The following is a 24,982-nucleotide window of genomic DNA, read 5'->3' on the forward strand; positions in this document are numbered from 1 at the left end:
AAAAACCCATTAAAACCCATTAAAACCCCTGGGTCGTTACTTTTTGATTAAAACCCTGGGTTTTTCCGAACCCTGACGTAATGATACCCAGTCTGTCACGTAAACTCCACCTTCCAGTTTATATAGTATCTTCTTCCAAGGTACATACATCGTCAGTTGCATTCCGCTTTGTTCAAGGCCAACAAGAAGCATTCAAGTAAATCAGTAAATAAATAGGTAACCTGTGGGAAGTAAAACTTTGGAATTTGAACTTTGATTCAGTCCAGTTGTGGTAAGTCCATATATACTAAAATGTAGTAGTGTTTAGTGTGATATTGATTTTATGGGAACACATGTCCATTCTACTGCTGTGATTCAGTTCATTCATTGCATATACACACATATTTACATTTTCCGTGTTACGTAACCTGAAACACGTGGCGAATTATATAAAATTTTCCCCGATAACAGTGAACTTTGTAAAATAGTGTTTTTTATTTTTAAAAATCTGTGCTCCGGTAACGAAAAATCGTAGAGAATCATTTCTATAAGGAAGAGTTGTATTATACACGTCAAGAAATAAAACCACAGAAAAAAATTGTGTTACCTGATTTTGGAACCGGAGGTAAAAAAAACATTTCACGTCAGTTTTTTTTAAATAGAACAAATCACAAATTTTCTGGCTGCACTGCTGTAAAATTTCAAATTATTATCTCAGCAAATGCATAAAATACGGATATTTAGACAATTCACACAGCCCTTGGAAACTTGTAAAATGAGTCCTTTTGTAAAATAATTTTACATCTTTTACAAATAATTCACGCAGTCCTTAGTAACTTTGTAAAATCCGTTCATTTTGTAAAATACTTTTACAAGCCTTTACAAAATAAAGAGTACTAAAGAGATGCCTTTCATCTGAATAAGCTTATAAAAATTTGGAGACTAATTTTCCTTCAAAACAAAGAGTTACCTTATCTACAGATTCCCACGTCAAAAGTTATATATTAAATATATTTTTAATGGCGTCAAGTTGCACATATTTCAAAAAATTATAAGTTTACGGAATTTGTAACGTTACTGGTTACATTTATCAAGACATGCAAATTTGTTAACAATGTCATTAAAAATGAAAAAGTTTTAAATATAATAGATTTCGTTGGATTTTTTTCCTGGTGGGAGGGTTCCCAGGATTGAAGCTATATTCCCACGTTGAACTGCAATGCTTAATCGCTGGAGGAGAAAGATTGTGGAGCGTGGTTCTCCAGTCGTGGCAGCGATCCGTTGACCAATGTCTTTAATAAAAGATAATCCCTCTTGCCCCCATATACCTGTCGTCTCAATTGCAACGGGCATAAAAATGAAGCGGTCCTCGAGAAAAGCGTAATATCGTCTCTTTTTGTCTTCTGCTTTGGTAGCAGCAGCGCCTTGGTGCCGGATTGTGTTGGGGAGATGACTAGGGGCGTAGGTATCCACACAGGTAAAATCCCAAACCAGAGATTTTCCTCTTGCCCAGGGGACGAGGGTCAAACCGTCGGGATGCTTTCCGTCTTGGTGGGAGCATCCGGCCGGCTCTAAAATGCAGGGGACTTCGGCGGAACGCAAAGCTCTCGCGATCATTAGCGGCAGCATGGCGTGACCACCGCCCAGCACTTCGCCTGCAGGAGAGACCATGATAGCCTCGCGAGTTGACCTGAATTCCACAAGGGCAGGTGTGGGGTTGACAGATGTCGCAACCCAAACGAAGGGAGATTGCGACGCGAAAAGCCTCATTTGAAAAAAGGGTACCAAGTTGGGGGGACGGAACAGAGTTGAGCCAGGCCCCGGCAAATTTGTCGCGTAGTGCTCTATAGCGGGCAGTGTCTTCTGGAGTTGAAGCGTCAAGCAAAAGTTGGGACACAGTGACGTCCAGAATTGGACGCTCCCATGCGCCCTGGACTCCTCTGACAGTTTCGGGGGGTAGTTCCGTGGGTCCAAAGGCGGACCATTTCTGCTCTCCCTCTTGCATGGCGATGTCAGTGTTATGTAGATAAACTGGAAGGAGACGTTCTACATGGGGCAAAGCGCTGTGGACGGACCCAAGAAAACACGGTATCGCCACATCCAAAGCATGTCTAACCCCCAATCCGCCTTCCTTCACAGGTAAGGATGACTGTATCCAGGCAGCATCCGAAAGAGAACAATTCAGGATCGCCTCCAGCCCGTCCTTGAGAGCAGCATCGTAGTGGGTAAGAGCGTCCAACTTTCTCCACGTTGGGGCACAACGGAGAAAATATATAAGGCGTGGAATAGAGATTGATGCTCGGAGGAGGAAAAAGGCTGAATGGCTGGAAAGGTTACTGAGTCGGCGGGAGAAAGTAGCCAACTGCTCCGTTTTTGTGGCCAAGACGATCGTGAGAGGGGCACCCAGAAGCATCGCATTTTCGGGGGACATTACTTGTATCCCAGGAGCCTGGAGTTGAAATTGACGGAGAATGTCGATGGCGGTGTCTCGATCTGCTCCCAGAATACCCACTTCGCACTTATCACGATTGAGGTGGAGACCAACTTGTTCACCCATTTTGGAAATTGTCTCTAGAGCTGCTAACACTTTCTCTGGGATATCAGCTACAGTGCCATCATCTAGGTACCACATGTTCAGTTCCGTGTCCAATGATTCAACGATGGGGTGGATCACCAAGGAGAAGAGGGCCGGGCCCAAAGGGTCGCCCTGATGGCAGCCTAGTAGCGAAGGGAGGGGTACTGTCCCGTAGAAAAGTGACGAAGGGTTGGTGTAACATTGCGAGACAAAGGCATAGATTGAAGGAAAGTGGTCTCGGACGGTGTGTAGAAGATTGTCCCTGCGTATTTCGTTGAAAGCGTCCCATGCAGCAGTACGAGTCTTCACCCAAGTGGTCAAGTTCTTGACCCTGTCAGCTCTCTGTGGGATGGGAAGTGCGGCATATGTGAATAGTAGCAGCTTTCTCCAACTTTGTTCATCACCTGACTCGACAACATCTTTGAGAATTTTGGTGAGGCAATGAGCGACGGCCATCCTGGCACCTCGTGGTACTCTGCGCAGGGTGGGTGTTGACATCTTCAAACCGGAAAGAATTTCACCCAAATCCTTTTGACCTTCTTGATGGGGATCTGGTGGAGGCGTGTCTGCCCATTTGATACCTTCATATACATTGTGGGAATTCCCTCTTGAGCCCAGGCGCCGACTTTTGGTGTTTGGGAATGCCATTTGGATATATTCCGAGCGTGGCTTTGGTGACTCCAGGATCTGTAGACTGACAGAGAAATGTGGAATAACGGGAAAAAATGTCTGTCTTTTTAATGTAGATTTCCGTATGAGCCGTTGGGTCGACAGCAACGAGAGACTCCTGTATCCACCGCTTTGCTGCTGCTTTCTTATTTCCACCAGATGAAAGAGTAAGATTATGATGACCAGGAGAAAGTAAAGTGGATGATTGTGTAGGCGTGAGAAAGGTGACACAACTTGGACAAAGCCAATCTTCCTCTGGAACGTCGGAAAGTGCGACACATTTCAAATGATACCATTTTGTGCATTGGTCGCAGAGTATCCAGTCATCTCCCTCAACATAACTTGCTCCAGGGCATGTAGAGATTGGGCAGTGATCAGTTTCTTCGACCTCTTGGTTGATTGGTTCTGGAGGGGGAGGAGAAGTGGCAAGCGTTTGCATTGTGGTCATTTTTTGTGATAAAATTCTGTTTGGGATGATGCTCATCTTAATCATTGAGCAGAGATAGACACTATTCTCAACTTCATTTTTGCAAAGTGACGTACGAATACGATTGAACTATTGCAATTTTAAAATAATTTTTAAAATGTTAAAACGTTTAAAACGTTACTAAGGCCTGCGTGAATTACCTCATTAATAAATATGTCCCGGTAATTATTTGCATTTGCAGTCACGTCATAATCCTTCCGTCATAATCCGAAAAATTGTGAGCTAATTTTCCTTCAAAATATTAGTAAAATTTTCCAAAATAACGGAATTTACGCATTTTTTACAAAATTGTCAATGACTGGATGACTTGCGTCATAATAATTTCACAATCCTTCCGTCATAATCCGTCATAAATAATCCGCTTGATATACTTTCAGCTAAAACACACCATGACCACCTCCAGAAGAACTTCCACGCTCCCTCCATCAGACGCCTACTCGGACCTGGAAATTCAGAAACTTTCCGAATTTCGAGAAAAAGTTGGCGACATTTTATTAACCGAAGACCAAAAGGACGACTCATTCCTGATTCGATGGCTGAGAGCGAGAAATTTGGACGTGACCAAGGCGGAAGAAATGTTACGATCTTCTCTCCAGTGGCGCCAGGAGAATGACATCGACACCATTTTGGAAGGGGGCGACGACGTCCCAGAAGATTTACGGGAGAGGGCACCCATCGCTTACTGCGGAATTTCGGGGGAGGGTTATGCCGTTTTTGTCATTCCGTTTGGACGACACGACCTGCGATACGGGTTGGAAAAGTATGGCTCGGAAGTAATGGAACGCTGCGACACGAGGAATATGGAAATGCTGTTAAAATTGATGCGAGACGAGGGGGCAAGACGTGGAAGGAGGGTTACACAAATGATTGAAATTGCGGATTCGGAAGGGTTAGTTGTAGAGTTTCTCAACGGGTTCGGGTCGTTATCGGGTTTCGGGTTTTTATCGGGTTCGGGTTCGGATTCGGATAGGGCTTTCTGTATCCGAACGTTATCGGGTTCGGATACGGATCACGCTTTCAGTATCCGATTCTTATCGGGTTCGGATTCGGATTTACCTTCGGATCATCCGAAAACCCGATTCAAAATTGAAATATAAGATTTAAGTCCCACAATAATTTTTTTAAACATTGGCAGTTGTTTAAAATCAATATGTCCTTCAATTAATAGAACGTTCATAAGATAAATAACCAAATTTTAACCATTTCTAGGTCCTCCCTCACCATTCCATGTACATATTACTCGATTGAAATTTTAACATGGGCGAGATTGAGGACCTAATCTTATTCTTTCTGCCTTTCTATCTTGAGTTACATATTATATGACAGTTCCACAAATATTATGACAATAGTATGAACAATAGTACTCATGAGTGATCGATATTAGTGGAAGAAATAAAAAGTTATACAATTTAAAGCTGGTTTCATTTTTGACAAACAAATCGAAATTATAAAATTGAAGCTCAAAGTTGTCATTAGTTATTAACTGTTTCAACAATAATTTGGAAACAAATTAATTAATATACAAATAAGTGTATGCAATTGAGGGTGTGAATCGAATAACGACTTGTCAACAAACTCCAACATTTTATTCTGAACATTGGTAATAATATCACCTTGGATATGATACAAAAACCTACTTCAAGTAACTTTGTGGAGCCTTTTAAGATGGCATTAATGACATCTTGGTAGTCAATGGCAACACATTTGGGTGGAAAAGACCCCCACCGGCCAACCACTTGACCGATCATGCCCATCTCCGAACTCATCCTTACTTTTTACCCGAAGATGAAGTATGCAAAATTTCAAGTCGATAGCTTTTGTTTAAAGAGAGTTATCGTGCCTACAGACGGACGGACAGACGGACGGACAGACAGACATCTTGACAGATCTATAAGGCCATCTTAAAAGGCCTAAAACGGTACCCAGGTCTTAAATTTTTAGCCTGAGTCAGGGCTTATGGAACCGTCATGTCCGTCCGTCCATCTGTCTGTCCGGCACGATAGAGCCAAAACGGCTGAACCTATTGACTTGAAATTTTTACCAATGCATATTGGACAAACGAGTTCGAAGATGGGCGAAATCGGTCAAGTGGTTGACCGGTGGGGGTCATCGGAGTAGGTGGGGTGTATGCACCAAAATGTCAAAATTGTCGCAGAAAGCTGAAATTTGGTACAGAGGTTGATAATGGTTTCTAATGAAAGAATATAAAGTAAAATTTCAAAAATTATTTTCATCTGGAGGGACTCTTGGGCGTTACCCATACCGATTTTTAAAACATCCAATCGAACTGAAAATTGGTGTGGGGTTTGCTAATGGAAGAGTATAAATTGAAATTAAACACATTTTCAACTGGACAGACCCTATGAGGTGACCCAAACTAATTTTTCAAAATCAAATCGAGCTGAAATTTAGTAGAGAAGTTTATAATGGCTCCTAATGGGACAATATGAAATTCATATTATGAATTCAAATAGGAACAATTTTCATCTGGAGGGGCCGTATTGGTGACGAGAGACCCATACAGATTTTTTAAATTGAAATTTGCTACACAGGCTCCTAATTGTTACTATTCGAATAGTATGAATTTAAATTTTAAAATTGTTTTACATGCATTTATGATAAAATTTCATGCTAACCACAACTTGGGCTATATCAAGTCTGCACTGTAGGTTTTAAAAATTTCTTTAAAAACATATACTTGGCTTCAAATTCTACAAATATTTACTATCCCTTACCCTTGACTACTTCCCACGACCAGTAGAGGTCGCCCCTATAAAAATTTCGAAATTCAACCATCCCATATGCTAATCATAAGTATTTTCGACTCCATACTAAATTTACGATGATTATATCAACTTTTAGAAATCGGTATTTGGTACCCCCTAGTGCCCTCTGGTTAATTTTAGTTCATATTTGACTCTATATTACAGTTATCAGCAATAAGGATCTCTGGTCCAAATTCCAGCTTTCCATGTTAATTTCTGAAAATCGGCGAGGGTCACCCGACAGAGTCCTTCAAGAATTTGAAGATGAATTTTTTTTAATTCCAATGTATCCTCTTCCATTACAACCCATTAGCAACCTCAACGCCAAATTTAAATTTTACGATTTTTAAAGTCGGTGTGGGTCACCCCCTCGGGTCCCTTCAGATCATAATTTTTCTATTTTGAATTCATATTCTTCCATTAGGAACCATCTGTACCAAATTTCAGCTTTCTACTGCAATTTTGATATTTTGGTGCATAGTACCCCACCCACCCAGATGACCCCCACCGGTCAACCGATTTCGCCTATCTTCGAACATAACTCCTCCTTTTACCCATACTACTTGTGTGCAAAATTTCAAGACGATCGGATTAGCTTAAAGAGAGTTATCACAAACCAGACATACGGATGTGACCCTCTGACTCGGGCTAAAATCTAAGAGTGAACACTTTATAAAAATCATTTTTATAAATAATTGACCTCTGAATATTTTTTAAAATATCCATGGTAATACCAGAAGAAAAAAAATGAGTTTGTTGACAAGTCGTTATTCGATTCACACGCTCAATTATTTTATACTTATCGGGTACTTATCGGGTATCGGGTTCGGGTTCGGATGAAGCGTATCGGGTTCGGGTTCGGATTCGGATCGTTCCCCAAACAAATCGGATTATCGGGTTCGGGTACTTATCGGATTCGGGTAGAAGATATCGGGTTCGGGTTCGGGTTCGGATGAAGGATTTCGTACCCGTTGAGAAACACTAGTTAGTTGAATATTGAGATTTGTGAAAAAATGCATTATTTCGGTTCATTCGGGTTTGCTATGTACTTTTTTTTGCACTGCAAAGAAAGAAGGTACAAGAAATGAAAAGTGCACAAAATTTATGGTACACCAGAGTGCAAGAAATGCAAGGTGCAAAAAATATGGTGCGTAAAAGTGCAACAGAGTGCAAGAAATGCTAAGTGTCAGAAACTGCAAAAAATATGCGCCGTATGAATTACAAATATAGCGGCGGAGCGTAATTTCTTGCGCCTTGCATTTCTTGCAGGTCTCTGCAAAAGCCACTTTCTTTCCGTTATTTCTTACAAGTGGTTACTTTACTTGTACCCGAAACACTGTATGTCGTGATTAATTTAGAGTTTTAACTTAATGAATTATTATTTTTATTTTCGACAGGTTTTCATATCGCCAAATGTCATCCAGACTGTGTCGTGAATTTATAATAAAAATGCAGCACCAAATGGGGAATCATTATCCAGAAGTGCTTCGATACGTGATGATAGTCAACGCTCCAAAAATATTCGTCACCCTGTTCTCCATGTTAAAAGTAGTCATCCCAAAAAGTACTTTAGAGAAAGTCGAGATTTTTGGTAAGATATATTTACTTCATAAATTTTTAATTATTTCCACATTAATTTGTCATTTCTTGCGCTGCACTGTAAAAAAATGCACAGTGCAAAAAAAATAGGCGCCACCTCGAGGGTGACCCGTTATATGAGAGTGTAATTTCTTGAATTTTTTGCATTTTTTTGCAAGAAAGTATGCTCAAACATGTAATTTCTTGCTAATATTTTTTTTACAGCAAATACTATTTTTTTGCAGGACCGGACCCTGAAAAGTGGAAGGCTGTCGTCCGACAAAAATTTCCCGTAGAAAATATTCCCGTTCACTGGGGCGGGACTCTCGAAGGTGTGGACGAGTATTGTTCCGGACACGAAATGTGGCTACAAGGACCTAAAGATATGCGACCACTAATGCGAGGTAATTACTAATATTCTAGTTAAATTAGAAGAACATTATTTAAATGCAATGTCTGATTTTTTGCTCGTTTTCTATATTTCTTGTCCTGTAAAGAAATTGCATAAAATGCAAGGGGCAAGAAATGAAAGGTGCACAAAATTCAAGGTGCAAAAAATGCACATTGAGAAGAAATAGGCGTCACCTTTTCTACTATTCTCCTTTAAATAGCTCTTGCTTTCACTCTTGCAAAAAATTATACCTGCAAAAATATAATTTCTTGTTTTCACTCTTGCAAAAATTATACCTGCAAAAAAAATTCTTGCAGTATTTTTTTTTACATAATTTTTCGCTGTCATTTTGACATAGGTATCACCGACGGGGACGCCGACTTCCACACGACCACTGTCAACGCGAGGGACAAGTTCATTAAGACGGTTGAAGTCACCGAGAAAAGTACAGTTTTAGAGTGGAAATTCAAAACAAACAATCACGACATTGCATTCCAAGTGAACCTTGTTGCCAATAATAATTATTCTGCCACGACGAGTAACAAAATCAATAATAATTGTGCCACCGGAAGTAACAGTAAGGACGATCTTGTTGCCATTATTATCGTTCCGCATTCTCGGGTCGATGCGCACAAGGCGGTGCAGGAAGGGTCCCACTGCTGCGAAGTCACGGGGACGTATTCCTTCATTTTTGATAACTCGTTCAGCCTGATGAAATGCAAGACTCTGCTTTATCAAGTTATCGCCGTAGATCCGGAACCAGAAAAATTTGAAGATTGTGGTGACCCATTATAACGCAGGTTTTTGTAACGCGGTAAAATTCTGTACATACAATCCATAAACATGTTAACTTCATTTTACGTTATGTAAAAAGTTTTGTTTCGTAATTTTATAAAAATTGTATTGAAGAATTCTTTTGAACCTGAGGTACTGTGTAGCTTTGCAATTTTTTTTCGAAATAAAAAAGTATGAGAGATTATTATTATAAAATTTTACAAACTTTGCACAAAGTTTTATTACAAAGAGTTACTTTTATTATGCGTAGAGTTTGGTAGATTGTCGTGAAATATTGTAAACCACGAGCGTTTTTGTAATGCAGTAAAATCCATAAAATTACTCGTCATTCTTTCATTTTTTCATAATTTTTCAAAACGTAACGAAATAAAATCTATTAAATTACTCACGTTATTTCAATTTTTTCAATTCTTTCATTCATAATTTTACAAAACTTTTTCACCCGTTGGAAACTTGTTACATCTCGGTTAATTAATTCCAAATAACCTTCACGACTTCAAAATGCGAATTTATTGCGAATTTATTAACACAATGGATGAGTGCAAATATTTAAGTACGATGGAACATGTAATACATAAAATGGAACCAGGAGTCATACGTATAAAGGACAACGAACAATTATGCGGTAATAATTACGCTGGAAATTTACATACACGGGGTAAAACCTTGATTGTGAAGCGTACATTTAGCCCGAGTCAGGGAATATTTGTGATAATCGGTGTATTCCGGCTAGTGGTCTCAACGGTTCTCGGTTCTCATAGAACCGAACCGGAACCGATGGCTCGGTACGGAGAACCGAACCGAACCGAAACTTTTATTACCGGTTCGGTTCCGGTTCCAAGTCTTTGAGAACCGAACCGAACCGGCCGGTTCGGGTTGAACCGAACTTCATACATAAATACATTAGCGAAGTTAATCATATTTTCGAAAAAGTTTTACGAATTTCCCGAAATACACATAGTTTCCAAAATGAAATTTTGACGTGGCCGCACCTCCAAAGTTCCCAAAATGAAACTTTGACATGGCCACACCCCCAAAGTTCCCGAAATGAAACTTTGACTTGGTCACACCCCCAATGTTTCCAAAACCAAATTTTGACTTGATGACACGCCCAAAGTTCCCAAAATGAAACTTTCATTTGGTCACACCCCCAATGTTTCCAAAACCAAATTTTGACTTGATGACACCTCCAAAGTTTCCAAAATGAAATTTTCACCCCCAAAGTTTCATAAACGAAATTTTTACCCCCAAAAGTTTCTAAAATGAAATCTTTACTTGGTCACACCCCAAAGTTTCCTAAATGAAATTTTGACTTGGTTACACCCCCAATGTTTCCAAAATGAAATTTTCACCCCCAAAGTTTCATAAACGAAATTTTTACCCCCAAAAGTTTCTAAAATGAAATCTTTACTTGGTCACACCCCAAAGTTTCCTAAATGAAATTTTTACTTGGTCACACCCCAAATGTTTCCAAAATGAAATTTTGACTTGGTTGCACCCCAAACTTGGAATTGTTTTCTAACTTCAATAATACATACATAAGTGGTTTTGCTGTTGACATGTATTCGAATTTGCTTGTTTAAATACAGATAAGTTATTGGCTTATATGTGAAATTTCATCAGAAACACGTCAATTAGCATTGTTTGTTGTTTATTGCATATTAATAACACTACCGGTTTGACCCGAACCGCCGGTTCGGTCCCGGTTTGGTCCGGTTGCGGTTCGGTTCCAACTAAAAAAAGTTCGGTTCTGTTTCGGTTCTTCAATTCTGGTTCTCGGTTCTAAACCGGTTCTTCCAAGAACCGAACCGAACCGCACCGTTGAGACCACTAATTCCGGCCTGGTTGTATTACGTTGGTTTTTTGGGTTTTAATCAGAGCTTTTTAATTTGACGCGTTTCTAATTAATTATAGTAATTGATAATTAGAAGGAAAATATTTTGTCTAATTAATTGGTATATAAGTAGTAATTAAACTCGGGTTGCTAATTAAGCCAATTAATTAGCTAATAAATTTGAACATTGACTAATTAATTGGTAATTTTTAGTGATTTTCTAATTAATTAGTAATTAAAATTAGCTTCGGTAGTACTATTTAACGTTAATTAATAATTAGTTTAAACATACTATTTAAATAGATAATTAATTAGATGGACAAATTAATTAGATAGCCCTAGTTTTAATGAGTTGTAGATGAACAAACCCATTGGTTTCACCATTTTAAATGGTAATAAATTTGTTACAGAGATTACCGCTTTGGTATTTTTTTACTCGGTTCCACTTATTACCAAATGCCAGCGCGGTAACGAACTTACCAGCACTCGGTAGCAAATTATTACCACAGCGGCCGACTCAAATACAGTCGGAAATGGTCTTGTCACCAGATTTTTTAGAGTGTTACCTCACCCAATATGTTACGTGACCACCCCCACCGGTCAACCCATCTTCAAACTCGTTTCCTAGCTTTGCATATGAAATTCTTCCGTTTTTTGCTCTATCGTGTTTCTGACGGACGGACGGACAGACAGACCAGTTTGACAGTTCCATAAGCCCTCACCCTGGTCAACACAAGCATATCTTAACCTTGTGAATTTTAATTTTTGCTTATGCATAAACTGTTCTTTTCAAAAGTTACATAACGTTAATATTATTTTGATATGAAATACGTAAATTAGGGAACGTTCATAAAATACGTAACGAAAAATCAGTGATTTTTTACCCCTCCCTCCACCCTCGTAATTGGATTACATCCCCATTTTAACACGTAGCGCAAGTTGGCCCCTCCGCCCCGTGACGTATTTTATGCACGTACCCTTATTATTATTTTTTATGCTTCTTCGCAAACAAAGCATTTGCTTCTTACGCTGCCTGACGTATAAATTCAAGTTTGAAACAATGCAAAAGTTCCGAATTTAATTAACCCTTAATTTTTTCCAGGGTTTTTTACATATGTATCGCATTGTTTTCTATTACGTCGAACAGCCCGAAAACCTTGTTCTCAAAAGTATAAAATCTAAAGATCCACACTAATAGGTCAATACTTTTTGCAAGTCAAAGCAGCAAACAAATCTTTCCCAACTTTCGTAATCCTCGTTAATTTCAACAAAATTCCTGGTAAGTATTTCTGGAAAGTCGGAATACTGTTGTAATCTTTAAGGGTCCATTTAAAATTATAGACTAATTAATAAATAATTAAGGGTTTATTTATAAGTTTCTGTCTCAACTTTCCCTTCTCCATTTATTCAAATGGAGATCTTGAGACCTTTTCATCTCCACAAAAAGAGATGAAAAGGTTTCAAGATCCCCAATTGAATATATATATATGGAGAAGGGACAGGTGAGGCACAAAATTTTAAATTCAAATAATCCACCTGCAATGCGACCTTAAGACAAATATTTCTTCTTTCCCCAGAGAAATGAATAAGGTTGCTGGAATCTTTGTGGCAGTGATGCTGGTGATGTTGATTGGAGACTTAAGCGCCGTTCCGGTAGATGTTCTGAGTAAGTTTTATCAGAGGGCGGATATGTATTGATTTTCAATTAGATAACTATTAAATAACTATAACTATTTAATACCATTATTAATAACTCATCCGTCGTTATTATTCCCGTCGCGTCGGTCGTATTTATTAAATATTATTCCCGCTATTAACATACGCGAAAATCTGTTCAACGTTTTTTATGAGTTTTAATATATTTCGTACATTTCTTATCGGTTTTCTTAAATATTAAATACATCATGATAGATAAATAATTGTTCAACCGGCGTCTCGTTTTTTGCGGGTTTGCACTGCAAAGTAAGAAATTCAAGGTGCCAGAATCTGCAAAAAATATGCGCCATTTAGCCGTATAGCTGTGGGGCGTAGATTGTTTCGCCTTGCATTTCCTACAGGTCAAAATATTAGCTGCAAAGAACCACTTCTTTCTTGCATTTATTTTTTGCAAGTGTTGCAAAAAACATGATAATTTGCATCCGAAAATTAAATCCTTATTTATTCTTTCTCTAGGCGCTGTGGGGTCGGCAGCAGAGAGTGAAATGATGGCGGATGCGGAAGCCATCCCACGCTTCCGCCGGTCAGGAGGAAATTCTCGTAATCGTCGAAGCCCCTGCACTAACGGTAGTGGCAAATGCTGATTCTTTCGCCAATTAAATAACGATTCTGTACCACCACTCCCACAACCCTGACTTGACACAGCTAGCACAATATCAATTAATTAAACTCAACTACATAGATGCCAAATGGGGTCTACATTTGACTGGCGGAGGTTTTCCTTCCTTTTTATGGCAAGGTTTTCCCTCTGTCCATCTAAATTTCCAAAATATAAAACCACCCGAATTTGTTAAAAATCTCTGGTCTTAACAGACAGCATTGGAAATATTGAATATAAATGAATTCAACATTTTTTAAACTACAATTTCCATGTAAAGAATGATTTCTTCGTTCCCATACATATTTACTTACCTACGCTCACTCATTTATGCGTCAGCATTTGATTACATACATTGAGGCGATGTCCTGCTTACAGACGGATGGACAAAGTGATCACAGGAAGCAGCTGACCCTCGTTAATAATGTAATTTTAGTACGCAATTAAACCGTACAACTATACATGTACATATGTACAAAGCGGTTATTTAATGCGATTTTTTATTATTTGCTTCTCATACGTGTCCCACTTTCACTTACTTTTCCCCGTATATTTCCATTTATTTACCTACACATGTCACTGGCCAAACTACTTCCGTGGTTGTAATTGAAACATCCTTTTTAATTAACCAAGGTACACTCTGCTGCACTCATCAGCTTCCCATGCATATGCCACAAAGTGAGAACAAGTTGATTAGAATTAGTAAATTTTAATATTATTCTCGGATGTAACTGGATGAATGAGCAGTAAACGTGAATCAATTGATTAATGGAGGTTCACGACTAATTGTATCTGAGGATGAGTACTTGATGCTTATCAAGAATTCTGACTTTCCACTTTTGCATTGCTAAGTATCCATAATCTACAAAAGCATAATTTCGATCGTCAAAATCCTCACATTTTTAAACCGATTAACAATGGAAAATTTCCAAGCAGTTCGGCAACCCCGAGTAGGCGTTGGGCACTCGTGGATGTTCAAATTAAAATGTGTCTTAGGCAGTGTCAGGCATAATATAAGATTTTATGGATTATTAGAAAGTGACCGCGTCCGATTTCGGCTGGAGAGAGGAAGGCTCTTTGTAGAGTGGAGAAAGACGTCTTCTTTGTATAAGGTAAGCCTTTAGATTTCTTAAATTGAGGCAACTCATACGTCGGATATGAAGTAAAAATGACTTCATCTATTTATTGACCTGCAGTGAGTGCCCAAACTTTCTGAGAATGTTCATGCTCAAAACATATTTTCTCAGATAGGTCATATTTTCGGGTTTCGGGACAAATTCATATTCTCAGTCATATTTTGGCCTTTTTTCGTTAATTTTATGACTTTTGGCAAAAATTCTAAGGTTTTGCGTAACAAATTGCCAAAAAATAACAAAAGTTCATTTTTTTAAATGAATCATTGTGAGAAATTTACAACAATTTAGATTCACTTTCGTCTTGCGCGATTTAATTCATTGTTAACTAATTAAATCATCTCAGAACTTGTTTTTTTATCAAAATAGTCTCACAAATTACAAAAATAAAGTCATTTTTGTGGTCATATTTTGGGAATTCTTACGATTCAAGAAGATTTGTGAGAAACATGTCTGTCATGTGCATTGTGTTGTGAGTAAGCTTATATAAATTTGGAAGCAAATTTTTCTGAGAAATATTTGTAAAAGTTTACGGATTTTGGAAAGTTACGAAGGACTGGTGAATTGCCTCGCAAAAATTTCACAGGGAATTTTCCCGAGTTGTCAAGAGTTAACAACCATGTTGCTTGACATTGATAACGAATCTTTCAACCTGAATAGTCGCAATTCCTTGAAAAATATTCTGAGAGATTATTTGGTTTTTTAAAAATATTATGAAATATATCTGCCAGTAGACCTTTCAGATTTTTTCAGACTATTAATATTGGCTGAACAGTAGTAATGTTGTGCAGAATAGCGAGTTTTTGAAGACAAGTTTCATTTTTGAAAATTAATAATGCGACCAAATCTCCCCTGGGGATTCATTCGCTGCACTGTTAAAAGTTTTAACGCCAGTGCGAGTAAAATCTCATCCCGTGTGGGATTAAAAGTGCTCTTACGCCAGACAGGGTTGCAGAGCACGCGAAGGCAGAAGGGTAACGCAGTTTACTCGGAGCCACAAGCAGTTTACGCACACCTGGGTAAACGCATTTCGGCGGTAACAATGCTGAGCAGGGTTACGTTTACTGAGTTTCAGTTAGTTTAATTTCCCCTGGAAGGGGTCAATTTAATTGCGGTAGTAGTAAATATTAAAATGCAGTAAATGAAAGCTTAACCCGATTTATCGATTCGCATTTTAAGATATTTATCCCATTTATTAATTAACAAATAGATTAATTGAATAACAAATACTTAAGTAATTGACTAAATAATTCAGAGTATAAGCTGTGTTCGCAGAGTTGGTTGGCACTAAATAATTTATCACAAATTTATCTATGCATTAATTGCCCAATGAGAGCTTGTACGGCTGGTGACCCAGATAAATCTAAGTTACCAAAACTCTCTCGACATTTAAAACATACGTAGACGGCTCCAGTTTTTAGTTGATGAATTGCTTTGAGGAGTTTTGACCTGTGTCCTATACCTGGAACGAGTTGACGATGTCTTTGTTGGAAAGTTCCAAAACTGCTTCTTCGTTAATGTGATTATCTGGAAACTAATAAAAATAACAAATTTTATACGGTGGAAAGATATTAACATGAATTAAATTTATGGAATACTTAATTCCTATATTGCTTCTACATTTATTAAGTAAATTCACTTACCTTCAAACTTGGTGATATAATCATCCAAACCGCACTATTGAAGAAGACCTCAACGTATGACATTTTTTCGAAATTTACGTTAGAAATTTTTTAAATCTTGGAAATTCACAAAGATCGCCGAGCTGGAACGAGATATGCATATATATAGGAGTACAAGAATGAATGGAGCGCGGTGGCAGCCTCGACCAAAACCCGCCCATTTGTAATCTCGCACCGAGTTAAAATCTAATGGCAACTTTATAAGGGTTGCTCACAATGCCAGCCAGGGTAACTTTGCAGCTCTTACCATTTCTGGCACTGTCTTGCGTGTTACCTGGTAATGGGTAGAGCTTTTAATTCTGACTCGTATAAATTTTACCCCAGCCAGCGTGACCCGAATATTAACACAAATTAAAGTTGATGACATTTTTAACAGTGTGGGAAACCTGCATCCTTAAAGAATGGATTGATTTAACAAACTTGAGCCCTTTAGGAAGTCTGTAATAATGGTAATTATTTGTACTAATTTATAATCTGCATAGGCCTGTGTTGCAACTGGGCAGGTATTTTTGGCAATTCTGCTCACAATCGTTCTGGTGACGAAAGTCATTGGAGTTGAAAAAGTGAGATTGACACTTCCACTTGTCCGTCGCGTCATAGGAACGTTACATTGCTACGTCCCTACGTCTCCTTATGGAACTTATTCAAAGCAAGGAGAGCTCTCCTCGGGCTCTCGAGAGCCCGAGTCAAGGTGTGGACCATGTTCTGGGAATACTTTGGGGAATTTGGACCCAATACTTGGTCAGCGGTATGTAAATATTTACTTAGGTTTCAATACGTATTAATACAATGGAGTTCTCCCAGCGTAATTTCAATCAATCACAAATTTAATTAGGATGGAATTTGCAAAATACACGACCTAGCAATGTGCACGTTTTGCGGAGATGTTTGTACGTACCCGATGGGGAGAAATCGTGCCCTAAATTCACAACTTTTATCTTGTCGAAAGTTGCTGTGCGTTTCTTGCTCCTCGGACACAGATATGTATCTCTGTCAAACGTGAGCCTTGGAAGAAGATACTATATAAACTGGAAGGTGGAGTTTACATGAGAAACTGGGTATCATCACGTTACTCACGTGATGTGAGCAACAGCACCCAAATCGTCGAAAGATTTTTTTGACAACCACCAGCCGCTGGGCTCGCTCACCAGGAAGCAGCTCCAGCAAAGTACAATTTTCCGCGATTACATTAGCCGAATGAGCCGAATTATCCTATTATTTAAGACTAGCGTATAGCCCGGCCAAGGCCGGGTTCTAGAGTTCCAGTGGGGGGTGTGCCCAAAGCGAAAAATCCGTCATACTATATTTTAAATAATTCCCAGTGGAGACTTTGTCATACTACATACATACATCAGACTGAGGGTTTGCCCAAGTCATACTGCATTTTAATTAACCTGGTCACAGTAAAATTTGATTCCCCCCTGTGGGAGTAGTTGAATAGCTAATTACTTAAATTCCCGTCGCGTGGGAGTAACTGCATAGCTAACTATTTAAATTCCCACGCTTCACGCTCCCGTTAAGTTCCATAAACCCCGTTAACTTCTACAATTAACGCCAAGCTATTGACGGATTCGGATTCAGCGTCAAAAATACATTCGAATTGATATGCGACATCACGAATAAGCCAGATTTGGACACCACGGTCACGGCGAGGTCACGAGGGCCTCGCAGGTCAAAACCATTGACGGCGTTGGATTCAGCGTCAAAAATACATTCGAATTGACATGCCACTCGCTGTGGGTAGAGTTTCTCAAACTAAAATAATTAATTAATAGTGTTTATCACGATCACTTATCATGATAACCACTATTGATGAGTGATGTATGTATGTGGGGTGTACATGTTCATGTATTCATTTATTCATGCAGTGCAGTGCATGCATGCAGTGGTTGCTCCGCTTCCTTCTTTGTCTACTGTATGGGGCAATTTGCATTGCGAAGACGGACCCAGGGACCCAGGGATCATACTAACACTTTATTAGAGTAGATTAGTTTATTTTATTTTGGCGTTCAAGTTATTCAATTTGTCAGAATTTGAGTAATTGAATAATTTAAACGCCAAAATAAAATAAACTAATCTTAAATAATAGGATAACTCGGTTCATTCGGATAATGTAATCTCGGAAAATTGTACTTTGCTGGAGCTGCTTCCTGGTGAGCGAGCCCAGCGGCTGGTGGTTGCCAAAAAAATCTTACGACGATTTGGGCGCTGTTGCTGATTCACATGCGATTTATTTTGTTTTACATTTGACCAAGGAGCCACTACGGTTGCGTGAGCATTAGGAAATCCTTACTTTTGCAAATTTCAACTTAATTAAATTTGTGACCTAACCCAATCGATTAATTGATCAAAATCGGATAGCAAACGCTGAGAGACATCCATTTTTAGTAGATTAAATTTTAAGTTTCGACTGCATTGAAATTTCTCGGGTACTGCTGTTGTCCTTGTCAAGCTAAATTGAATGGGGCCTTATAACCTTGCAGTATTAAAGTAACACCAAGCGGTACTCATACCTATATGAATCTATCTAATTGTAAGTGGTATTGAAATACTTAATACCGTGTATACACGGTACACTGTTAAAAATCTCGTTGAGTCACATACAAAGATACATACTCCGTGCTGGTATTGATTTGGTAATAATTTCCTACCGGATTGATAGTAAATTGTTCCTGAGTGGTAAATTTTTCATTAACATAACATTACGATAATTACCATTATTTATTACCGATGCCGGTAGAGTCACATATGTACTCAGGTAATGATTCAATACCAATTTTCTAAGAGTGAAGCAAATTTTTAGGACCGGTATAATTTTAATATCAATCGGTAGCCAAATTAGATAAAACCGAGAAATCAATAGCTGCGTCAATATGTCAGATTTCTGACATAAATACTCCCTTACTCCGTACCGAATGTAGTAAATACAGGGTCCTCATTTCTTCAAAGCTTCAAAGCAAAATTTTTCAATGGGAAAAATTCATAAATTTTAATTCCAGATAGTTACCTAAATTTTGTCTCTATTTTAAGGATTTCGTCATTTATTTATATGTAATTAATAAAGAAAATCTCAATAAAAAATCCTGTAACTAATAGAGATTTAAAAGTTATCCCATTGAAAAATTTTTCATTTCAGCTTGACATTTAAACCACCCTGTACTTATGGGCAAATTTCACAGTGCGTATTTTAAGCTATTTTTGAGCGGAATGGACGATGGGGTCATTTGCAGTGTACTTGGTCACATTACAGGGGCTGATTTCAATCTCATCTCTAAACATTGTGTACATCATCTACGCAGCTATTTTTCATTTTACAAACGATCTTACCCTCTTTAATGAGGTGCACGAGACAAATAATTTGAAATTTAATCTAAGTGTTTTCTCTGAAATGATTTGCAAGCTAACCAAAACTTATATGTGTACCTATGATCCGGAATCTACTTGGGTCACCGTTTTACGAGTCCTCGTCAGTGCCATGTATCTATACCTCTTGACATTCAAGCTAATTCAATTGCACTTAATTCCGCTTGAACTATCAATCATGAGTTATTGTACCATAAAAAAGTTGTCAGTGATAACTCGAACCAGACTGCGTTATCAATCCAGCCATCAAGACAGATTGGATATACTAATCAGCATCCACCTGGTGCAAAGATTTTGCAATTTATTGTCGGAAAAATTTTCTGTTACGATTACACTACAGCTGGCAGAAGGACTGCTAGATTTTCTACAATTTTATGCATCATTTTTTCATTATGGTGATAAGCTACAAATTTCGGATTATTTGGACGCTGGTTTTTTTGCGGTGGTCTTCTTCCTGACTTTGACGCTGTTCGCGCTGGTTAATAAAGAGGTTTGGAAAGGCCTTCGGTCACTTTACATAATTTCTGCTGCATAACTACCATTTGACATAATGGCATTTTACATAGTTATAAATTATGTAAAATCCTACTTTGCATAATTACACAATTGTCGAAAGTCTGCATAAATTATAAAATTCAGTATACTTTTCGCTTCAGATTTTGAATTAGCTATTTATTATGCCTGCCATTCAGGAAGTTTCTCCAAGTGCAACTTTCTTTCAATTTTAATTATGAAGCAATTTTGCGAAACTTATTTATGTCTTTGGGAGTGTTATGTAGAATGAGTTTTATACATTAAAAATTAGGAAATATGGCCGTTATGCAAAGGTACGTTATGTGAATTGACTTAGGACCTTTGGTTATGTATATTCCCACTTATTTTAAACTTCTCGATTATCACACCTCGTGTGATAATCGAGAGAAATAAACTCTAATATTAATGGAAATCTCCCAGCGTGCGCGCTCCCATTTTGATAAAATTAGTATTAATTAATCTATCAGAAATTTAAATAAAAATTGAGAAACTTGCAGACGACCTTCTAATGGTCACACGAGGCATATTTGCATCCAAAATGGAGCAAACGGGCCCTAATTAAAGTTGCCAATTAAGTATTAACTGCGCGTTTTCTCCTCTTCGGATGCAAATATCTCTGCCAAAAGTGCCCATTGGGAGATAACGTCTAATTTGCGAATTTCACATTAATTAAATTGTGATCAATTGGGGCTAATTTTGTCGAAATCGGAGAGCTAACGCTGGTTAATTGATGGCAAATCTTGCTTGAGTTTTTGTTGAAAAATATTGTTCGTTTTATGATTTCAAGTGGATGTTGCTTAAAAAGTTCGTGATGGAGTGGGAGTGGGAGAAAAGGGTCCATGGATTGACTACTTTTCCTGCCAACTGTGGATTTACCACTTTCAAAGAAGAATTGTCCAGCGTTGACATTACACAATTCGCTATATGGGGCTTCCCCATTGTCAACACGACGATAATCACTGTAAGTAAAATTTGATGAAAATTTGATGTGATTATGTAAATAAATACATATACGTCCATATGTATGCATATTGCCGCATGAAAAGAAAGTGTCAATGAAGGAACTCATGTCAAAGTTTGTAAACTTCGTAAGGAATGTAAGCTTATACAAACTTTTACGAACTTTTACACACATTTCGAAGGAAAAATTTTTGAATAAAATATCCAAAAGATTTACGAATTTTTCACATAATAGCGGGAATATTTGCATGTCTGAAAACCTAGAAATATTTAACAATATTTGGAAACTTTCAACTTTAGTGATCTATTTAATTTAGGAAACATACTCATATTCATTCAGAAAGTTTGACCATCACCATTGTCCGCGGAAGAAGAATATTAGGTATCATCATCTCGCTCACGACCGTAAAAATTTTCGGAAATATATTTTCAGCTGAAGAAACTTTTTCGAAAAAAAATCCAGCATTTAAAAACGAATAATGTTGGGTATGATAAAATAGTCTGAAAGATAAAAATACAAAATTTTCAATGAAATTTAAGAAAATTTAGGAAAATCAAAATCTACCTGATTGTTCAAATTGACCACACGTGCATTGCATTCTCCAAAATTTCCGTACATGTCCCCACCCTTCCGCGGCCACTGACCATCTTTCGTCTTGAAATGAAAAAGTGGGGGAAAAATTGATACATAGCCGCCCTCTGAATATAATATTCGAATATAAATTAAAAATAATATTATTTGAAAATAATATTATTTTAAATTATATTTTTATATTATTATATTTTTATGTTTAATTATTTTCTTGCAGGTTATCGCCCTCGTGATTCTCCCAATGGCTCATAATTTCTTTTATGCAACTGGTGACCATCATCAATCCTTGTCAAATTCTACGTCCAGGCCTGACACAAATTTTTCCACCCTTGCCCAAAATGTCTCCTCAACTTTTGTGTAAAACGGGTCAATTCATCTGCTTGATAAGTGAGCTCGATAAGTACTTGCAAAAAACCATGTAGACTAATTAATTATGTATATGTAATTGCGTTCATGTTTGTCTAATTAAATATATAAATTCATAATTGTGTTCAAGAAAATTTGGAATGCAAATTAACTTTTATTCATGCAAGAGATCATTGTGTCATCTACCTGTAATTATTTATTAAAAAGATTCAGAAAAATTAAGAAAATTTTTCATATTTATTAAGTATTTGTCAGCAAAATATGGAAAGGTTTGATATCATTAAAATTATTAAAATGTGGTAATTGAGAACATCCCATTTTTAGTATTATTCATGAAAATTATGTATTTCGAGTTTTCGAATTTTAATTTGCAACACATATACATATTTTTGCTTGAAATTATTTAAATAAATACAATGCTATGTCAACTTCGATGGCATTTTGATAATTTTAATCGTGTTAATGGTCACAATTTTTGTAAAGATCCCTTACAGTTTTTTTTTACATTTATGCTGCTCAGGAAAATTTGGAATGCAAATTAACTTTATTCATGTAAGAGATCATTGTGTAATTATTTATTAACCCTTTAACGTGTATGATTAACGACAAAAAATGCATTAAATCTATAAGTATGTTGTGGTCATGGCGCGGGAGGAGAAATTCAGGAGTTTTTAATAAAACTCGAAAAACTGAAAATTCAAAAATTTAACATTGAGTTGTATAGGGAAATATCCAAATTTTTGGGAAGAAAATCTTCAAATTTAGCATTGTGTTGGCATAGGAGAAATCCCTCCAAATTGCAACAAATTTTAGGTCGCGGAGAGAAAATGGTGAAAATCAATGACCTCCTAGAAACGACAATTGTCTTCCTTCCGCGCCATGACCACGATTTTTCAGGACGACTTTTGTCGTACTCCCGAATTAAACCATTTCTCATGAAACGACTATTGTCGTCGTCACAGTTTAAAGGGTTAAATAGATTCAGAAATTTAAAAATATATATATTTAGAAATTGATGACGAACTGAATTTCATATGTATTTTTGGTCAACAAAATACATGGAAAGATTTGAAATCATTAATATTATTAAAATGTGGTGTTTGAGAACATCCCATTCTTGGTATTATTCATCAAAATTATGTATTTCGAGTTTTCAAATTTTTAATTTACAAAACACTTGTCATATATTTAATTTTATTTGAAATTCCCTAATGTTAAACTTCGATGCCATTTTGATAATTTTAATCGTGTTAATGGTAAAAAATTGTCTAAAGGTTCCGTTAGGGTTAGGGTATTTTTAATTAATGCTACTTAAGAAAATTTGGAATGCAAATTAACTTTTATTCATGTTAGAGATCATTATGTCAACTACCTGGAATTGTTTATTAAATAGATTCAGAAATTTAAAAATATATATATATTCGTAGTAATTGATGAACTGAATTTCATATTTATTATTTCTCACCAAAATGCATAGAAAGATTTGAAATCATTAAAATTATATGAAAAATTGTGTTTAATAACATGTCCTTACTAATATTATTCATGAAAATTATGAATTTCGAGGCTTTGAATTTTAATTTTGCAAAGCACTTGTCATAAATTTACATATTTATGAGCTGAAATTATTAAATAAATACAAGATAAATCGTTTAATTTAATTTGTCTCCAATTCACGGCGGATTTAATTTTTTCTTGAATTTTAATCACCCCAAATTATAATTTAGATTAGTTTTGTCTAGCATGGAATTTTTAAAATTAAAAAGTTGTAGAGTTTTATAATAATAAAATTTCTGAACGAATTTGCACAGAAAATTTCTATCACATTGTTTTATGTGCCGATTATGATTTTAGATTATTATCTAATTTACTTAATACAAACGTGACGTTTTTAGTAACCAAAATGTTATTGGTTATAAATTAAACCAAAAAATTTAGGATAAATAAAAACAATTGCCTAAATTAGCAAAATGGAAAAACGAAATCTACCTAAAAACGTAAACCCAAGCTAAAAAATAACTTCAACGATTTGAAGCATTATGCAAAAAATAATAAATTGAGAATGAGTTTATCAGTGCTTATAAAAAAATTTAAAAAAATAAGATGCAAAATTTCAATGTCATTTTGATAAATTTGGACTTTGCAAATAATAATAGCTTGTATGAAATAGGTGAATCGCTTTCATATTGACACTCGGAAGTGACAAATACACATATAGCCAAATAAAAGCAAGTACTAGTATGCAAGATGATTTAGCCAGTGTCGCCGACAAATTGCAGAATGATATCAGACAGAAATGACAGAATACTATAATATTATTAATATTTTTAAAGGGAGCTAATTGCTAGGTCAAAAGGCCACGACGTAAGGTCAGCCGACCATAATAGGTACGAAAGAATTGACAATTTTATGTGAAATTTTGCCCAGATTTTTCTATTCATACCAATGAAGAACAAGGGTAAATCGTCGTTTTTCATGAAAATGCAACCATTTTTTGGTTCCCGTGTCTCGCCATATCTGATCTTATTTGTAGACTTTTATGGGGGAAACATTAAACTTATTATTAGTTATAATTAGGAAATTAGTTGAAACTTTAAAAATTATGGAGGAAACAACTTTTGAGTCGATATCCACTCTTTAAAGAAATAGTGAGATCATTGGTGGGTCAAAAGGTCATGCGATGTAAGGTTGTGCATCTTATCAAATAATAATTATTTATGATTTCCACTTCTTCCTTATATAATTATCTAGCTGGAGATAATTTTTATTATTATATTGCCAATTTTATGCAAAATATATGAAATTTTGCTAATTTCTACTATTCAAATTTAAACGGTAATGAGGAACAAATAGGAGAAATCATCATCATTTTTCATGAAAACACACCCAATTTTTGTCCCCGTATCTTACCATTCGTCCGATTTTGTTAATCCGATTTCTAGACTTTTAAAAATTGTGGTGGAAA

At 36.7% G+C, this 24,982-nt stretch overlaps 2 protein-coding genes and 2 long non-coding RNA genes across 6 annotated transcripts; 3 read left to right on the forward strand and 1 right to left on the reverse strand.

The window, feature by feature from the left end:
- Positions 1–9,623, forward strand: LOC110848605 (putative SEC14-like protein 6). 3 transcript variants are annotated; one of them, XM_035851121.1, is made up of 6 exons: positions 1–140; positions 217–271; positions 4,088–4,599; positions 7,873–8,066; positions 8,299–8,457; positions 8,803–9,623. In XM_035851121.1, the coding sequence occupies exons 3-6, from the start codon at positions 4,100–4,102 to the stop codon at positions 9,237–9,239; spliced, it is 1,290 nt and encodes a 429-aa protein (XP_035707014.1). In that variant the 5' UTR covers positions 1–140; positions 217–271; positions 4,088–4,099; the 3' UTR covers positions 9,240–9,623. The 3 variants fall into 3 exon arrangements, with proteins under 3 accessions (XP_035707014.1, XP_021951546.1, XP_021951545.1); XM_022095854.2 differs by having other exon boundaries at positions 1–271; XM_022095853.2 differs by lacking the exons at positions 1–140; positions 217–271 and adding an exon at positions 283–604.
- Positions 9,624–12,256: 2,633 nt separating this feature from the next.
- On the forward strand, positions 12,257–13,605 carry LOC110849433. Its single transcript, XR_002547816.2, has 3 exons — positions 12,257–12,352; positions 12,651–12,739; positions 13,246–13,605. It is a non-coding gene; the product is annotated as an uncharacterized LOC110849433 (long non-coding RNA).
- A 2,081-nt stretch (positions 13,606–15,686) lies between these two features.
- LOC110849405 lies at positions 15,687–19,724 on the reverse strand. Its single transcript, XR_002547811.2, has 3 exons — positions 19,626–19,724; positions 16,164–16,285; positions 15,687–16,054 (listed from the first exon to the last, which is right to left on the reverse strand). It is a non-coding gene; the product is annotated as an uncharacterized LOC110849405 (long non-coding RNA).
- A 4-nt stretch (positions 19,725–19,728) lies between these two features.
- Positions 19,729–22,445, forward strand: LOC110849253. Its single transcript, XM_035851628.1, has 3 exons — positions 19,729–20,055; positions 20,887–21,060; positions 21,869–22,445. Exons 1-3 carry the CDS (start codon positions 19,744–19,746, stop codon positions 22,010–22,012), a joined length of 630 nt encoding a protein of 209 aa, XP_035707521.1. The 5' UTR covers positions 19,729–19,743; the 3' UTR covers positions 22,013–22,445.
- Positions 22,446–24,982: the final 2,537 nt, after the last annotated feature.

Source organism: Folsomia candida, unplaced genomic scaffold (genome assembly GCF_002217175.1).
Source record: "Folsomia candida strain VU population unplaced genomic scaffold, ASM221717v1 Fcan01_Sc004, whole genome shotgun sequence".
NCBI lineage: Eukaryota > Metazoa > Arthropoda > Collembola > Entomobryomorpha > Isotomidae > Folsomia > Folsomia candida.

Coding starts and splice junctions, on each gene's coding strand:
- LOC110849253 (XM_035851628.1), top strand. CDS start 19,744: ATGAGTTATTGTACCATAAAAAAGTTGTCAGTGATAACTCGAACCAGA. Junction 20,056..20,886: donor TCGCGCTGGTTAATAAAGAG/GTTTGGAAAGGC, acceptor TATGATTTCAAG/TGGATGTTGCTTAAAAAGTT. Junction 21,061..21,868: donor TCAACACGACGATAATCACT/GTAAGTAAAATT, acceptor ATTTTCTTGCAG/GTTATCGCCCTCGTGATTCT.
- LOC110848605 (XM_022095854.2), top strand. CDS start 4,100: ATGACCACCTCCAGAAGAACTTCCACGCTCCCTCCATCAGACGCCTAC. Junction 8,067..8,298: donor AGAGAAAGTCGAGATTTTTG/GTAAGATATATT, acceptor ATTTTTTTGCAG/GACCGGACCCTGAAAAGTGG. Junction 8,458..8,802: donor TATGCGACCACTAATGCGAG/GTAATTACTAAT, acceptor ATTTTGACATAG/GTATCACCGACGGGGACGCC.